Here is a 17915-nt window from a genome sequence, read left to right on the forward strand (position 1 = left end):
TTTCTTTTTTCTTTTTTTTGTTGGGGCCGGGTGGGAGAGTGAGCATGAACAACTGTATAATCTGCTTAAAATCGGTAAATACTTTATATCCCTATTCAATTAAGAAGCAACATTTCCAAGTTGAATCACATAATGATCCTATCTACAAGATTTCAATGTTTCTAAAAACTGTAGTCATGCACACATGTTGCCTTCTCCTTTATTTTGTATATCACTCAGGTTGGAGCACTATGTGCCCAATTAAAATTTAAAGTTAGGCATCCACTCCAAAAGACAGCCGACCGTCGCTTTGTGAACTCACCACTCGTCTGCATGTCTAGAGAAAAGATTCGCGAGCATGGACTATTAATGGACCAAACAACTAGAGATAAAAAGATCAATCCAGCCACCATCATCTCTCCTGTCTTGAGTCATTGTGAGTGAAAGGAAAAAATTAAGGGTCCCATTCCTTGACTAACCTCTCACTAATCCCTCACCAACTGGCCTGCATGTTTTTATATCCTTGTTTGCACAATTACACTCGCATGAGTCTGCGTAATTTGTTGTATTACATGTTAAAAGGAGACCGCTTTTCGAACTTGAAACGTGTCGAGTACCATGGTTGAAATGCTAAAATGTGTTTATTTCCTAGTCCAATGAAATGAAATGATGATACCATAGTGTGACTACCTATAGGGGAGTTTGCATTAGGGTTTTATTTCATTAATCAGCACAAGACATGCTTAGCTAAAACACGCGAACCTATTAATTTGTCTTATTCATCTAGTTCGAACGGTGTGGTTAAATTAAGAGTCCAGCATGCAGATAATTTTCGAGCCATGCCTAGCTGATGCTAGATCTAATTAAAGATTATGTAGGTGCCAGTCAAAACCAGTCGGCGAACACGAATCTTTTCTCATGACACTTCAGGTTCTCTATGGATGAATCATCTAGTGTTCCATGGGATCAATCACCTAACATGATGTCCCTGCTCTAGGAGAAAAGGTCAAAAACATTGGGAATGGGAAGCTTGTCAAGATTGCAATGTCTTATGTAACTTAAAAGTAGTGCATTTGTTTTAAATAAGAGGATGATGTGGCATTGCTTTGCAAAAATTAAGAAGCATTATCTCTTGCAAAATGTATAAATGCAGGATTATATTAGAATAAGAGATGTTCGTGTTTTGGTGTTTGTAGCTCATAAAATAACATGTATCTATGGATTTTAAAGTCAGGGCATCATTAAATAAAAAAACATTGTTAAAATTAATGAGATTGATACCAACCGGAAGCACTTGGAAGTGAACATATATAGGTGCAAGAGCAAGATTCCATAACAGCATAGGCTACACAAGTAGGGCTTTTCAGCAAAGCTAAATCTTTGCAACCAAATACCCAAGGTTGGCTGAGTTTAGAATTTGGATGCATAAATCAACCAAGTTAACCACTCTCGTCGTATTCTTTTTATCTTGGAAATCACCCTTATTGTATCTTAAATTGAAAAAAATAACTCATATGCTAAAAGCTACATCGATCTGTTGTCTAAATTTCTAATGGAGTGTTCTTGGATCTCATTTCCTTAATCATGAATGTATGTTTTGAACATCTTCTGCAAGTGTGGCGTACGTATGGGATCATTATTTTGTTTTAAAAGGAAGAAGTCTAATTAACATGACAACAGGCTGTATGTAACAACTTAAGACCTTGCCCAAAATAGTTAGCCGAAAGATATTATTTGATTTCTTGATCCTACATAAATACCTAAGATCTACCCAGCGAATAATCGATATGAGACTAAACACACGCCCGCACGGATCCTCATATACTCTTTCTGTTCAAGCTCTGACGGCCTTGTGAGGCTAAAGGTTCAAATCCATTCAAATCTTATGTCTACTTCATTTTCAGTTGGCATAATATGATTAAGTGCATGCATGCAACACAATTCACTGTAAGCATTGAAAGGAATATTATTGTGCTAAATGAAGTCATTGTTCGGTGCTGGCAAAATGATATAAACTATGAAGGTGCCACATCACTACAGTATTATTGTTGAAAATCCAAGCAGCAGCTGTGACTAAGAAATCTCAATTATTATATCTGATAAATGAGCAGTGACTAAGATGGCAACATTAATGAATAAGATGGCCAATATTATTAAAAAACTTTATTAAAATATCACCTTGCGAGATAGACTTTAGAAGAATTGAACTCCATAGAAATATGAGAAGTTTGATAGGCATGGCTGAAGGTTCTGCGAAACTGATGCTCTGACATATTCAAACCTCCACGTTGTCCTTTCATGAAAGAAAGCGAAGACCACCAAGAGGTAAAATAAATAACTAAATAAGAAGTACTTATGGGCCCATTATATTATTGGTATTTAAATAAGATGAAAACCCAAGTGGCAAAATATAAAGAAGAATGGGAGAGGAAATCTCGGAAGTTTTGGGAAGCCTCCGATGGCTGCGTTTCTTTTGTTTTCTGAGCTCTGAACCGACCGTTTTACATCAATAGGATGGATTTGGTTTAGTCAGTGAAAAAATTGAAAACCCACTGTTGTTCTCCAAAATCAAAATCAAATCTGAACAATTTCAGAAATCAAAAATCATAAGCATCACCAAAAGAAAACCCATAAAACCCAAATCAAAATTGATAAATTGAAAGCCATTTATTTTTTTTTAATTTATTTCAATTTTTTTTAATACAAATAACATACCATTCATAATTTTTATAACATAATTCATATCAACTCATCTAATAAATATATCCAAAATAATGTGTACCCTAGATTTGTTATTGAGTGAATATGAGATGATCCAAATTATTTCATGAAGTTTCTAATTTGACTTTATATCAAATACAAAGTGTACAAAGTGTATCGAAAGTATTAACCATCGGGTATTTGGATCTAGTTGTGCTTGATTTCAAAATCAGTTTTGGATCAAGTTCGGATCAGAAAATTCACCGATCGAATGAAATTACAACATTAGATTTAAAAATAGATAAAATATTCAAATATCCGTTCCCGTTCCTCTGAGCGGCAGCCAGAAGGTAAAAACAATCTCGCTGACCAGGGCCTCACTCATGTACATTTCATTGCCTGGGTCCAAAAGACAAGGTCTCAAAATGATGAAACATGCATGAAACATTCTAGAAGTTAAAGACCGTAATTAACTATAGATAATTGAAATGGGAACACCATTAACAGAAGTTAGATGTCAAGCTCTAATGACTTCATCTAAAATCCAATCCTTCCCTCTTCATTTACATCAATGTTTCCAGTATACCAGCCCAACCCAACATTCAAATTACAAAGAAAACAAAGTAAAGCATCCGAGTCAAGAACTGCTACTATTCTATAGCTACTTTGTGATCTTTCTAACTGGCTTTCTCTATTCCATGGCTTTGCTACGAATCTGTGACACTTTGGTAAAACCCTCGTTGCTCGATCTCAATAGCAGCTCACATGGTGGCTAGGTCCGAGTAGTAGTACGGAGACACCTCTTCCGTCCTCCACTGGGATCCAAAGCCACCGAAGAAGTCACCAGTCGGTCCGAAACCAAGCTCCGAGAGGAAGGCATCGTAACCACCAACGCCATCGGTAGACCAATTAACGCAGCCATTGCTGCTGCTGTTGTCCACTGTGATGGACGACGACGAGGCTGCCGAGATGTCTTCCGACGGGGACACGCTCACGCTGCGACCAAAATCGGGCTGCTCCATCAGGCCCGTCGTCGAGAACTGTGCGATCTCCGAGTACAGCTTCTGGGTGAAGTCGACGTTGGTGTCGAGGCGTTGCTCGCCGCTGCTGTAGGCCTGGGTTTTGATGGCGGGGAGGAGAGGAGGTTGGGGTGGTGGCGCCGGCGACGGGCTGTGATGAATGTGGGCGGTGGAGGTGGAGGAGGAGGGGGAGGAGGAGGTGATGGTGGTGGGAAGACCAATTTGTCCCGCCATCACCTTCTTCTTGAGCTTGGTGTTCCAATAATTCTTGACATCATTGTCAGTTCTTCCTGGCAGTTTGGAAGCAATAACAGACCACCTGTTTCAAAAGAAAAAGATGAGCGAATTTGCTTTGAATTAAAAGGCTTGAATTATGTATATGTGGAGAGTCTGCAGTACCTGCTTCCAATTTGGTTGTAGAGAGCGAAGATGGCGATGTCTTCTTGCTCCGTGAAGCCGCCGTGCTTGATGTCTGGCCGGAGGTAATTAAGCCATCGGAGGCGGCAGCTCTTGCCGCAGCGTTTGAGCCCTGAAACAAGGAGACAGATGAAGTGAGTTCTGAGTTCAGGTGGCACGTTTAGTGCACACATGTACGGAGGAAGGAAAAATTGCCAATGAATATTTCTAAGAACCAAGCAAAAGGGTTAAAAAAAAAAGCAAAACTGAAAAAGAAATCTAATTTTTCTTCTTAATTAATACTGAAATGCGGACTATGGACAAGAAGAATTTGGTGAACAACACCCATAATTCCAAACATTATGGATTTACGATATATGATAGGAAGGCAAACATATATGCAACGGAAAGATGAACACTTCATGCATGCGACCATGGGCTGGAAACAAAAAGCGTATCAGCTCAAAAGGAGGAAACTGGGAGACGAGAGGGCTTAAAAACATGGGAAAAGACCTGCTTTCTGGGGCAAAGCAATCCAGTTCCCACCAGTCCCATGCTTCTCAACATAGTTTCTAAGGACTGCATCTTCCTCTGGAGACCATGGCCCTCTCTTCACGTTAGCCTTGTCGCAGCACGGTGCTCTCCCCATCTTAGACCTCTCAAAGCCAGAAAACACCAAAAAGCACCGCAACCAGGAGAAATAGAACACGAAAGAAAGGAAGAGACACGGAAGCTGCGAAGTATGGAGAGGACAGATGGTGCTTGGCGCGGATCGCCGGCTGGTCCTTTTAAAGACCTGAGAAGAAACGCTTGACCGCGTACGGCCTATTGCCGTTTCCCTTGTTTTATATTTAAAGAACCGGGGTGGGCTTTTTTTTCTCTGACCTCGTGCCCCTCCTTCCTCCATCTGCTACTTTTCTTGCTCGCCAAGCGATGGACGGGGTCGAGAATTCCGGACCGCTGGATGGACACCAGTTTGGACCATCCTTTGTCGGCCGCCATCCACGTGGAAGCACTCCTATGCTTTCCTCGAGATTCGTGAGATTGTGGTTGAAGCTTTCCCGGGAGAAGTTTGCGATTAGGAAATTATAAGTACTGGTTTTGATATGTCGAGTTGCAGATTAAGTGTTCGATAGAAATCCATAGAACTGCCGAGGGCCAATTAATTAACATGAGGGCGGCGCGAGGTGGAGCCTCTAACCGGTGCGATGAACTCCTTGTGCAGTAGACAGGAAGAAAGTTCTCCATGGCCTAGAAATTTAATCTTGGTGGTTAAAGGGTCAAAAGTTTGGAGTTAATCTCTCTGAGGTGAAACTTCATGGAAAAGGTCACTTTTTGAACGCGTCTATGAATCAAACCGAGTAAAATGTCACCAGATCCAGATTTTCGCACATATTTTATTGGTTATATTTGCTTAAAATATGTTGTTTTATCTGATGATGAGGATGAAGCAAGTGTAAACCAAAGAATGTAGAAACGACACGGGAGGCGATGCAGAAAGCTGGAATAAGAACTCGGAGACTTGATATCATGACAAACAGCTTTGCAACCGTAATATTTCTTCCTTGGAGGTTGGTGAATGTGATGTGGGTGGCGAAGTTTCCTTCTAGCCTGGTTCTCGAAGATCATGACGCAGGAAAGTGGTCGATAGACATGGCTTAGTGCAGTGTTTTTCTCATGCTACTTGGAAGACCAGATGAGAAATAGATGACCACTAAAGGCAATGTTAACGTTGCGTCCAAGGGTGAGAAAAGAAAATAATAAGAAATGACATGTTGAGATTTAAGAAGATTGTATTGTTACAAAAGAACTAATTATAGCCTTGAAGATAAAAGCCAAACAAATTTTATTTATGCACAGGTTAATTAAGATACCACTTATTAGGTTTAGTCGGCATAATTCCTAGCATTGACAGATTGGTTACCTTAAAACTAAATCTTGACTCTACTAAGGCCAGAAACAGAGATTTTGCCGAGGTTGTCCTTAACCTTCATTAGGAGATCTTGCTGTTAAAAGTAAACACACTTAGGAGCATTGCAATTTTAAGCTGATGCTACTTGATGGCAAGTTCAATCTAACATATTGATGCCCACTTTTCCTCGTGTCACAAAATTGGGCAGATACAATTTAAGGTTAAGAAACTTTCTTGTTAGGTATCAAGTTGTTGTAGAAAGCTAAATTTAATATTAGCATCCTTTCATGATCCTAGATTTTTAATGGTGAACATTAGAAATTTTAAAAATGAGAAGAGTTCTCTCCATTGGATTGAGATGGATGACTATTCTAAAGGCTGTGATACAAAAAAAAAAAAAACATGGATTGAAATTTTAAGGCAGCAAGTACCAATAAAATAAGCATTATACATAGCAATATATCTATCTATCTATCTATCTATCTATCTATCTATATATATATATATATATATATATATATATATATATATATATATATATATATATATATATATATATATATATATATATATATATATATATATATATATATATTTATAAGGGTACTGCAAAGAAGTTTGACTTCCAATTTTTATCATTTTGAGAAAAGACTTCTTATTTTTATTAATCACAATGCGATGGTATATTACAATCAAATAGGCGTATAAAATCTTTTTGAGTCTGGTTGATTTATATTTAATTCAATCTTTAAGTCCGGCAGCACACTTGCATCCAGATCATGAAAAAGAAAAAAAGACAGTCGCTGTCTTGGATTTGTCGTGGTTGCCTTCATTGACTTGGGCATCGTTCGGCATCCAAAGGTGGCTGTGGTCCAACCATGAGAAGCATCCATCCTCACCAACCTCCCAAGCCTTAACTTATTGTTATTGTATCTATAAAATCAAATGCACCCAAAGTTTTTTCTCCGGATACTTTGATATGGGCCCCTTACATGCTATATGAGACCTGTATGCAGGCAAAAAAATTTAGTTCTTAACCATCAGCCTGGGCCCATAGCTTGACTGCTAATCAAATGACGACTCTGAAAGCCTTTTGATCTTGATCATATCCATCATTTGGGTTGCTAGGGTTTATTTGATCGAAAGAATATATATGTCAGCACGGTGCCAACTAAGTCCTATTAGCAAAGTCAGTCAAGGTTGGCCACGCCTCGCCTCCACCGGTGAATGTTTATTATCTCCATAAATTGTGTGCAGATTAGCAACGCTTCCTCTTTTCTCCAAAGAAGGAGAACTATGCACGCTAAGAAGGTCAAATAATCATTAAGATACCAAAATTTTCTTCCTTGGGTCTTTATGTATCCACCACAATAATTAAATGAAGATGAAAAAATATAGGCATGTGCAATAGAAATTGGTAGGCCAGAGACTTTGGATCAAGAGCATACATGAGTGGTCCATCCTCAAGGACCGTTGTAGAGTGCGCTTGGGCACAGACAATAGAGATCACTCACGCAGACTCAGCTCATAGGCCTTTAACAGTTTGGGATACCTAGGAGCCTATTCTGCTCAGGTACCGCCTCGCTTGGTGTTTTTCACCTGGAAGCCCTTACCCCCGAGCTTCCTGAAGGTCAATTTCGATGGTACAGTGCTGGACGATGGCAGGAGAGGTGGTACCGAATTCGTCATCGGGGCCCAAACTCCTAGGTTGCCGCTACTCGTGGCTGCCGTATCTTCGATACCTCAGTTTCTAGAGTAGAGCTGCAAACGGCTTGGGCTAGCCTGAGCTATGCTCGGCGCGTGCTACAAGCCAGCTCAGTTATTCTAAGGGGGACTTAGCTACCGTGATCAGCTAAATCTAGGGCGGCTTGGGTGGCGGTGGAGAAGGGCACCCCCTGCTTCGAAACATTTGGGCTATAGTGAACGACGGAGTGGCCTTTCAGGCTAGGCATGTATTTAGAGAAATCAATAGGGTTGCATTTTGGATGGCTTCTTATGTGGCATGACACTTCAGAGGTACTCTATGGGCCAGAGAGGGAGAGCTGCCGAGAGCACTTTGAGACTTGTTGTTTTCTGATTTTATTAGATGTATCCGTATTCAAACTGTATAAAGCGCTCGTTTTCGGAAAAAAAAAAAAAGGGCATACATGATCATATGACATAGTATCTCATGCCATAGATCTCATACAGATTAGCTTAATGTATAATTAATTTGATCAAAATCCATCATTTGTCTAATGATACTTGGATCTATCTAGCTTGGTTTGCCCTCATCGACTCTATGCCCAACCTGTCCTAGAACTGATGCAAGTTTGTGGACTCCGATGACTGAGATTTCAGGTCGGAGTCTGGTTGACGTCGCGCCAATAATGTGCTGGGATGTTGATACAGGTAACCCCAACCACTTGTTACCTACATAAATCGTACCGTGCCATCCCATGGAGACTTTAGAGAGCAACGGTTTATTAATTAATGGCTCCTGTTGGATGAAAGTCCGTCAACCTAATGTGTTACGCTAATCTTGTCAACCTAATGTGTTACGCTTATAAAAATCTGGTTTTCATTATTCGGATCGATGATGGTTGTGACGTCGTCACCACGACATCACCATTTTGTCTCGATAGGCAGGAACAGACCAGCCCAGCTTGATGAGAGTGCAAACTATTACAATTGGCGTTTGGATAGACTTGGACTCAAAATTGAAGCCAACAATGTGGGCTCGAGCAGTAGGTAGACTCAACATCTCAACCATGGTTGGGGATGTTAATTAGCCACCATCTTCATCATAGCTTTGCTTGTAGTAATTATTTGAGCTGCATGAGGAACCTCTCACCTATGCCAGGGTGGTAGCAGATCTTCGATATTTTAGTTTCTGGTGCAGAGCTGAAGGCGGCATGGACTGGCCCGAGCTATGGTGGACAAGTGTTGCAGGCTGACTCTGTTATACTTGAGGACGACTCGACCACAGTGATCGGCTGAATTAAGAATGGCTCCAGTAGCAGCGAGAAGGGGAGGACATACCCTGCTTTGGAATATTTAGGCTATGTTGAGTAATAGGGTGGCCTTTCAGGCCAAACATATTTCCAGAGAGACAAACAGGGAAGCGAACTGAATGGTTTCGTATGTGGCCAGCCATTCTAGAGGTATTCTATAGGTTGGAAAAAGGGAGTTGTCTAGAGTGCTCCGAGACTTTTTATTTTCTAATTTTATTGGATGTATCTGTACTAGAAATATATAAATCATTTGCTTAAAAAAAAAGAAAAAAGAGAGAAAAGAAATGAAAAAAAAAGAGAGGAACTTTTCACCTTTCCCCCCTGAATCCCTGATTCTTTCTCGAAAGATCTCGACCGCCTTTTCTTTATTCGTTTCCTTTCTTTTATAGGTGGCGTAAATGTCTGAATCCCTGGTAGATGGTGGGTTCGACCAGCAAACGCCTTCGATCTTTGCGGTCCAGTCTGTTTCTTTCTGGTCCGGTCTGGAAACAACTGAGCCGCACCCCAAAAAGGAAAATTGAGAATATAATCATGGAGGGCCGTCGGATCGGACCGGAGAGGGTCTGTGAGCCGATCACCGCTTCAAAGCACAAAACTTTCGAACTCCCGCCAACGCCATCGCCTCCACCGCCTATCCTCTTTCCGGCGGTATCCCCCTCTTCTCGCCTCTTTGACTCCCGCCTGTTCCAATGGTATATTTTTTCGATCCGGTCTCTTATTTTTTTTATCAAATTTTTAGATATTTCTCCATTAATCTGATCTCTCCTCCATCGGATTAATCATGGTATTTATTTATTTTTTGCGCCGGATATTTCCATCAGTGAGGGTTTCTTGATGCACTTTCTTGATTTGCCTCTTTCTCTCTCTTTTTTTTAAAGAAAAAAACATAAGAACCATTTCGATCATGTCTTTGATTCTTGATTTTGCTCAAGATGGAGTAAGATATAGTGTGATCTATGGATTGGGGAGCGTTAGGAGATCAATCGATGTCCCCAATTAGCTACTCCTTCGTCCAACCTCTTTCTTTTTCTTTTGGATAGTTTCTTCCTAATGGCTCGTTCTGAGATATGATCTAGCTATAAGAAGACACTCATGAACAGAAAATGTGATACCTCTATGCGATGTTTGGTTGCTAAGAAAGTTTGGTGAAGGAAGAGAATTTTGTGGTGCGTGGGTGTGGAAATATTAAATCTAGTGGTTATCCAAAGGATACATAATTTATCTCACTTCCTTTTGCTTGGCTTTTTTGACAGCAAAATATAGTGTAAGCTTATGAGCTTCTGGATGTGGCCCAAGTGACCACGTAGCTGTTCACATAAGTGTAACCCACTCTGGATGGGCCCAAGTGATTGATTACAGGACCTTTCACTTATATAAATGCTTAAGGTTATTGGGTTAATTGTGACGATCTCATCCATTGGATCTTGGGAGTTATCTTTGATGGGGAGAAACTCCACTAGTATTTATAGGGTCTTGGTCCCCCTCCCAGACTGATTGATCATTTTCTCTTCTATCAAGTGGGATATCCCTTCTGTCTATACGGAGAGAAAGATCAGGTCTCAGGGAGCGGAAACAAATAACCAACATAATGGAATCATCTTTTATGGGTAATTGTTTTCTTCCCTGAATCTTTTGGTAGAGATTTGGCAAATCTATTTCACAGGGAATTTAACTTACATTGGTATCAGAACCTGAAAGTTTTTCCTCGGCCTCTTCTGCGGTCGAACATGGGTAACTTAATTCCCTGTGAACAGTGAAATCACGATTTCCAAATCGCGATTTCACTGATCACTTGAATAGTAGAATCAGAACAGGGTGAACAGTGGAAATTGTGATTTCACTATTCACCCTTCTTCCTCCTTCCTTTCGGAAGTTTTTTCGTTAGGTTAAAAAAAAAGCAGAAGTGCCGTTGGTGACCAAGATCGCATCGCGCGTAATGCGACCACAGCCGACACCGGCCGCATGCGCAACGCGACCACAACTGGCACCCGCTGCTCGGCTACCCTTCACGGCAGTCTAGATGTGTTTTGTTCGCATCTAGGCTTTTCGTGAAGCAGTTCAGGCCGGCGGAGGGAGTTTGCCGGACGCCGGCAGCGACAAGTTCTGGCCGCTTGTTGTTCCTGCACGGCGATCGGTGGCAGAGGGAAGCCGATGTGGTGTGGGCGTGGTAACAGTCGCGATCACCGGCTATCTCGGTCAGATCGTGGACCGTTTTCAACGGTTTCCATCGCGTTTGAGATGTTTTTTAAATGGGTTCCAACTGTTTCGTTAAGGGGAGATAGGTTGGCATCTCCTCTGCAATGGACGTGTAAAGCCCATTCAACAGGACCATTAAACAGTAAGGTTACAACCTTTTCAATGGCCAGTTAAAATAATAAAAGGGCTATTATATAGTTTTTGGGGCGGCCAGGAACCTGATTAAATTGTGAATATTGCTGGTTATTGGATAATGTTCTTGTATTATGAGTTCTATGTAATATTCATGGGGCCTGTTTGTAACAGTGGCTTCCAAGTTGTAATCATTCATCTTTTGGTTTGTATAATTGGACTTTTCGGACATTATTATTCTTTTATTTGTGATGATGATGTTGTTATGTTTAGGTTCCTGGTCGAGCCCTATAGCCCTAATCTAATCAATTTAGATTCATATCTCTAATTATGCTATATGCATGTTTTATATGTGTTGTTGCCTTATATGCTCATAGCATGATTAAATTTATAATTGATTGATGGAATGCATAATATATATATCTCTATGTAACATATATGGGTAGTGTCAACTTGCATTTTCGACTCTCTGAGTGCAAGCCAAAGCAGCCTCAAGTAGAAGAATCTGACAAGTTCATCACATATGTATTTGTGTTCACACTATCTTGCACCTGAGTTTTAGCATGTCTAGTCTGCTCCTAAAGGAGGGCTAAACATGATATTAGACCCAGGATGGATCTGGATGGGAGTCTTCTGTGACCTATTTTGTAGAGATCTGGACTGCCCAAAAGTGTCAGACTCTACAGAAATTGAAAACTTTAGAACTCCTAGTCTTGCAAACAGTTGCTAACTGTCAGGATGGGTGAACCTAGAGCAGCTATAGATCTACTCATGTAAGTTAAATTTTCTGTGAAATAGATTTGCCAAATCTCTACCAAAAGATTCAGGGAAGAAAACAGTTACCCATAGAAGATGATTCCATTGTGTTGGTTATTGGTTTCTGCTCCCTGAGACCTGATCTTTCTCTCGGTATAGACAGAAGGGATATCCCACTTGATAGAAGAGAAAATGATCGATCAGTCTGGAAGGGGGACCAAGACCCTATAAATACTAGTGGAGTTTCTCCCCATCAAAGATAACTCCCAAGATCCAACGGATGGGATCGTCACAATTAACCCAATAACCTTAAGCATTTATATAAGTGAAAGATCCTATAATCAATCACTTAGGCCCATTCAGAGTGGGTTACACTTATGTGAACAGCTACGTGGTCACTTGGGCCACATCCGAAAGCTCATAAGCTTACATATAGCGCCAGTTTCAACAAAGATTATGTGTTTGTACATAGAGATGAGAGAATGGTAGGTTATTCTAAAGTTAGAGCAGGGATAAGTTTCCATGATGCAATGTTGGGTGGTAGAGTGGTGGTAATGGTTATTCACACAAGTTGCAGCAGCAAAAAAGGGAAAAAGATGTTAGATACATGATACTAAGTTGGTGGAGTTAGAAAAGCTAAGCATCATCTAGGCCATGTTTATGGTTGTTGAGAAAGCTATGGAAAAGAAATGAAATGGGGAAAAATGGAGGTGGGGATGCCTGGTTTGTCAACTACTCATCCTTATTCATGTTTCCTTTGTCTAACAGCAAGTTCACCTGGTGGAACACCTTTTTGATGAAATCTATTGGCATTGGGCTGTTTGCACTTGGCAGAACTCCCTTGGGAGTGATATGATCACTGCTGGTAAACCTAACTTTGAGGATGTGATGGTATTTTTTGGAGGGAAGTGATGCTGAAGCTGGAGGGACAACATGAGAAGAATGGTGATCCTGGCTGGAAAAACATTTTCTGCTTCAAATATGGAGAAAGTGACTATAGATTAGTGCATATTTTTGTCAAAACCTTTCATATGACTTCCCTAACAATCAGATATTTCGAACTGGTGCATTGTTATCTGAAACTGTCCTCTGCGCATGCAACCACTCAATCCCCAAAAAAATCATGAATGAGAGAAGTATATAAAACAGTTATATTCAGTTTGGTTACGTTCAAACCAGCTTATACAATATGATATAGGTTAAAAGAAAATTTACAGATATTTAGCTTAAATTATGGAGATAAAAACCATTCATGTAAATGAAACTTTGTTCATAGAATTGCGAATAACTTCTAATTTTTATTGTAGGATAAAGGTATGTCTCTAAAAAATGCTTCGACTGTTATCTCAAAGACTTTGACACCAATGTCCAAAATCTAACACTGTGACATCTCCATGCAATACAATAAATAATTAAATATATATATGTTACCCTAAATAAATATCTAAGTACTCCACAAACTTTACTAGTTATTGTACTGTATACTAAAGAAACTGGTTGAAAGTGGAAGTGTCATGTGTAAGTTTCCATGAATAGGATGCTTCAATTTGTCTGTCAAAGTGTTGAGGAGTCTGCTGCCATCTCATGTCATGTCCACGTCCCAAAATGCCACTACTCCAGCATGCTAGAGAGCAAACTGATCAAGTAAAAAAAGGAATATCTGCAGATTTGAAAATTCAGCATCAGTCTGACAAAAAAGTAGGGGAAGAAAGAAAATGCTGGTAATTTCCTTTGGGAAAACAGAAAAATAAACATGGATGTCTATCAAAGGATCATGGACAGTACATTCTAGTTTTGCATGCATATAACAATGCTTATATGTTTTGTAATTTTCTTTGCACAAATGTCTGCTTTCAGTGAACTCTCTGTCCCATTTAGAACAGCAACCCTTAACAACACATGTACCTTTTGCATTGTCGTATGTGATTTAGAAGTCTAACCTATTATTCACATCTGCTTCTTAGTCAAAGAAAAGAGGCCTCTCTTCGGAGGGGAAACGTGAGCAGATTCTTCAAATCTTTTATGAGTCTCAGAACTTCTTTCTTGTGAGTATGCCAATTTATTTAGTCCTAATTCTTTGGTTTTAGTGTTGGTTGATGTGTCATTTTTGGGTTGCTTTCACGACAGTATTGATACGTAACTGGGGTGGCTGTCCTCTTTCCACATATAATGTTGGAAGGTTTTGGTCCATGATCTTAAGCATTTCAGTTGGATTAGTTTGTTGGGTTTATAACTTGCAGACAATTCTATTAATGTCTATGCGCATGTTTCTCAATTTCTTGTTTGTTTTATAATCGCGATATATAGTATTCGTCCTTTTTGAAAATCTAGTATGTGTACATATCTCATGGACAATCCACATATCATTGAACATGCATGTTTCACACACACACACACACACACACACACAAAAAAAAAAATTATATCACGGCTCTACAATTTCTGTGCAAGCAGAATTCTTTTTGTGGTTAGTAGGTGAAATGTAGCTGGAGAATTGTGATCGATCATTATCCAATTCGTATACTATATAGGCTGCATGGTTTAGAAAGGGGGCCAGAAACTAACAAATTCTGCTGAGCTTTTCATTGCAAACCATCTTTATGTAATAAATTATCTAATTCATGATATTTCATGCTAAACTTTTTGCTTGGTGGACGGCTTATGTCTTTATGAAATTATACTTGCAGCTATATGCGTACATTTATATTTCTTAACCAGTTTTATATAAACAAAATCAATAGACACGAAAACCTGAAATGCTGTTGCTGCCATGCCTTGTTCTATATGTAAACGCCAAGATACTCAAAAGGGCGAGCTATCATGGTTAATCTCAGCCATCAGCATACTGACTTGAATTCAAGGGCATGCTTGTTATAAATCAGGCATCAAACATAATTAGCATTTCCACAGGTTTAAAATCAGATTAATAAATAATGTCAACTGGTTCTTTTGATGATAATAATAAAAAAAATTGCATTATAAAAAAATGACAACTGAGATTTGATGTACTATATCAGGAAACAGGTAATGATAACTTGGAGACCAAAGATGACCTGAGATGAGTGGCAAAGATGAAAAAATTAATGTAAATGCACCATTCAAAAAGGAGAACTAGAGATGGTTTCGTTAGAAAAAAACTATAGGAGTTACACCATTAAGGATAAGTAATGGTAAATTATTCGAGATAAACTAAGTGCATGCAGCAAAGATATTATGAGGCTTTATTAAGGAGATAAACTAATTTGTATCTAAAAGGCCATAATAAGTGAATGAAGCCTAATAAATGTTAATGAAGCATTCATTATATTGATGCTAGATTACTGGGAGAAAGCCTGTTTATTATAGTATGGATTTTATAAATGGGTTTTTATTTTTTTAAATCATTTTGTTGCCTTTTAGTATCCTGGCAGGTTCCTCGCTAGGTCAAGGTTGCCCGGTTAGCATATTACATTAAATTGGCAGCTTGTGATGAAATGTTCTCCAATTTTGATTGATCATATTGGTTCCTTGACCTGAAATCTGACCTTATGTGGAAGGCATGAGTTGTCGATTAAGATTTAGATTTACTAGCTTGCTTCTTCATCAACGAGGTTCTTTGATTTTGATCATGGATTGTACCAATGTTGGTACCCATGTCGGTACCATGCCGATACAGTATTTGTATAGGTTGGTTTATGGTATTGACACTTGGTAGGCTCTTGTACCGAGCATCGGTTTGCTAACGGTATAGTTTGGTATTGCCCATAAATGGGGCGGTATTGTCTAGTACAACAAGCCATGATTTTGATGAAGTACAACAATTTCAATGACCATGATTTGGAAGATTTACAGGCTAACAATGTCCGATCCATGTTTTTAAGTTACAATGGTGCTAAAGAACTGATTTGCATAGAATTAGGGCTGGCTCATTTGGGTCCTCTAATTGAGGTGTAGTTATAATATACTAGTTTGAATATTTCACATCATTTGTGATTTTGGTTAGTGGTTTTGATAATATAACCAGTATGTGTTGATTAAATTACAGATTCTGTTGTGGCTTGAGTAACTTGGTCAAAATTAGTAACCTCTTCTGTGAGCTCTTTCTGTTCACCCAGTTATAATGCTTGGCCCTCTGCTAGGGATGTACCCTTGGTGGCTCATCATATTAAAGAGAGTAAGTGGGCTTTGAAAAAGAGGGTCTAGAAAGATTCGCATTCTCATTCTGGATATGTGCTGAATTATTTGTTCTCTTCATGTTAGTTATCTTCAACAATTTTCATCGGAGCAAAGTATAAAATGATTCACTCAAGTCTAACATTTCTCCAAAGCAATTTAATTTGTCATATTATGTGTGGTGAAATATAGATTTGTTTCCTCTGCTCAGAGTTTCATGGTGGGACATCAAATTTCATAAAGATCATCTTATCCATAAATTTGCACCATAAGATTCAAAGACTAAAGTTCAACGGTCCATCTGTTATTATTTGTCATAAGTGTTGTCCATGTATGTTATAGCTTCAGGCAAGATGGGATTTTATCCTCACTTGCCTGTCTATATTTGTCCTTTCTTGGTTTCTAATTTTATATCAAATTTTGACTTTTTCGTTTCCTGTTTTTATTGTCAGCTTAAAGAGCTTGAGAAATTGGGTCCTAAGGAGGGTGTAATAGCCAATCTGTCAAGGATGCTGTCCAAAGTCTAGTGGATGATGACCTTGTTCTGAAGGATAAAATAGGCACTTCTTGTAGGGTTCTAACATATCATAATGGGCAGCGGAAGCTAGAAATTTTAAAAAATTTCTTAATAAGGTCCCTTAACATAAAACCCTTATAAGCCTAAATCACCTTAAAGGTAACAATCAAATGATATATAAATATAAATGTAGGAATAGAAGAATATCTCTAACGCTAATCCAATATGAATGATCTCCACGAGGTGTCCAAGTGTCCGTCCTCCAATGGTAATCCACACGAAAACTTGATTCAAGACTTTAGCTCCAAAGACTTTGATCCTTAATACAGAATTCTTCTAAAGAACTCAATTGGCTTGCTTTCTTTCCTCTCTAATTTTCTTTCACTTTCTAAAATTACTTCTAATATTTTTGTCCTAAAGAAGACCTCCTTGTCTTAGCTTAGGACACTTTAGAAGCAATGCTAGGAAGAGACACTCTTGTAAGAAAGAAGAGATGAGGGAGAGAGAGAGTTGGATAGATCTTAAATGAATACAGTGGAGTTCCTTTTATAGATGGCGTGGGGATGCTTTGCCAAAGATGAATCACATCCATTCAGCCATGAAGAGGGGCGTGAGATCAAGGAAGGCGACCCATGATGAAAAGATGTATCATGATAGGGGCGCCATGCAATGAAAAGGCTTATCATGATAGGTAGTTATTTCATCCTTGTCCACATGAAGAGGTGTTATCATGATGCACCACTTCAAGCGCTCCTCTTATCCTCTTCACGCCATCAGCACATCTGAGGCTTCATCACGCCATGAATCCCTCCTTTTAAAGCATCATCACATGATCCAAGGGCTAAGGATCAAGGCGCCATCAAGGGAGGGAATTAAGTGATCATCCAACGGTTCTAGGATGATCGAGTGGTCCTTATTCATGGCGCCATCCTCTTGACCCATTATATCTTCATCCAATGGTGGGATTAAGATCCAATGATCAATTATGATAGCCATCCTCTAACCTAATCCAATTGGGTTAAACCAACTCTCCATTATGTCTTCATCCAACGATAAATCAAGATCTAACGGTCTAGATTTAATGATTTATCAAATCTAATCCAATTAGACTCAAACCAAGCCAATTAGGTGCCAACTCTTGGCTAACCCATATTAGAACATGA

General features: G+C 39.3%; 2 protein-coding genes across 2 annotated transcripts; one reads left to right on the plus strand and one right to left on the minus strand.

The window, feature by feature from the left end:
• Nucleotides 1-3129: 3129 nt before the first annotated feature.
• LOC103714329 (transcription factor RAX2-like) lies at nt 3130-4965 on the minus strand. The gene is made up of 3 exons (XM_008801533.4): nt 4608-4965; nt 4098-4227; nt 3130-4017 (listed from the first exon to the last, which is right to left on the minus strand). Exons 1-3 carry the CDS (start codon nt 4741-4743, stop codon nt 3441-3443), a joined length of 843 nt encoding a protein of 280 aa, XP_008799755.3. The 5' UTR covers nt 4744-4965; the 3' UTR covers nt 3130-3440.
• Nucleotides 4966-12565: 7600 nt separating this feature from the next.
• On the plus strand, nt 12566-17466 carry LOC120110399 (meiotic nuclear division protein 1 homolog). The gene is given in 5 exon segments (XM_039125221.1): nt 12566-12634; nt 12852-12974; nt 14048-14128; nt 16688-16724; nt 16727-17466. Coding segments are annotated over 5 exon segments (477 nt in total). The 3' UTR covers nt 16894-17466.
• The last annotated feature ends 449 nt before the right edge of the window (nt 17467-17915 follow it).

This window comes from Phoenix dactylifera, chromosome 4 (genome assembly GCF_009389715.1).
Source record: "Phoenix dactylifera cultivar Barhee BC4 chromosome 4, palm_55x_up_171113_PBpolish2nd_filt_p, whole genome shotgun sequence".
NCBI classification, from domain to species: Eukaryota; Viridiplantae; Streptophyta; class Magnoliopsida; order Arecales; family Arecaceae; genus Phoenix; species Phoenix dactylifera.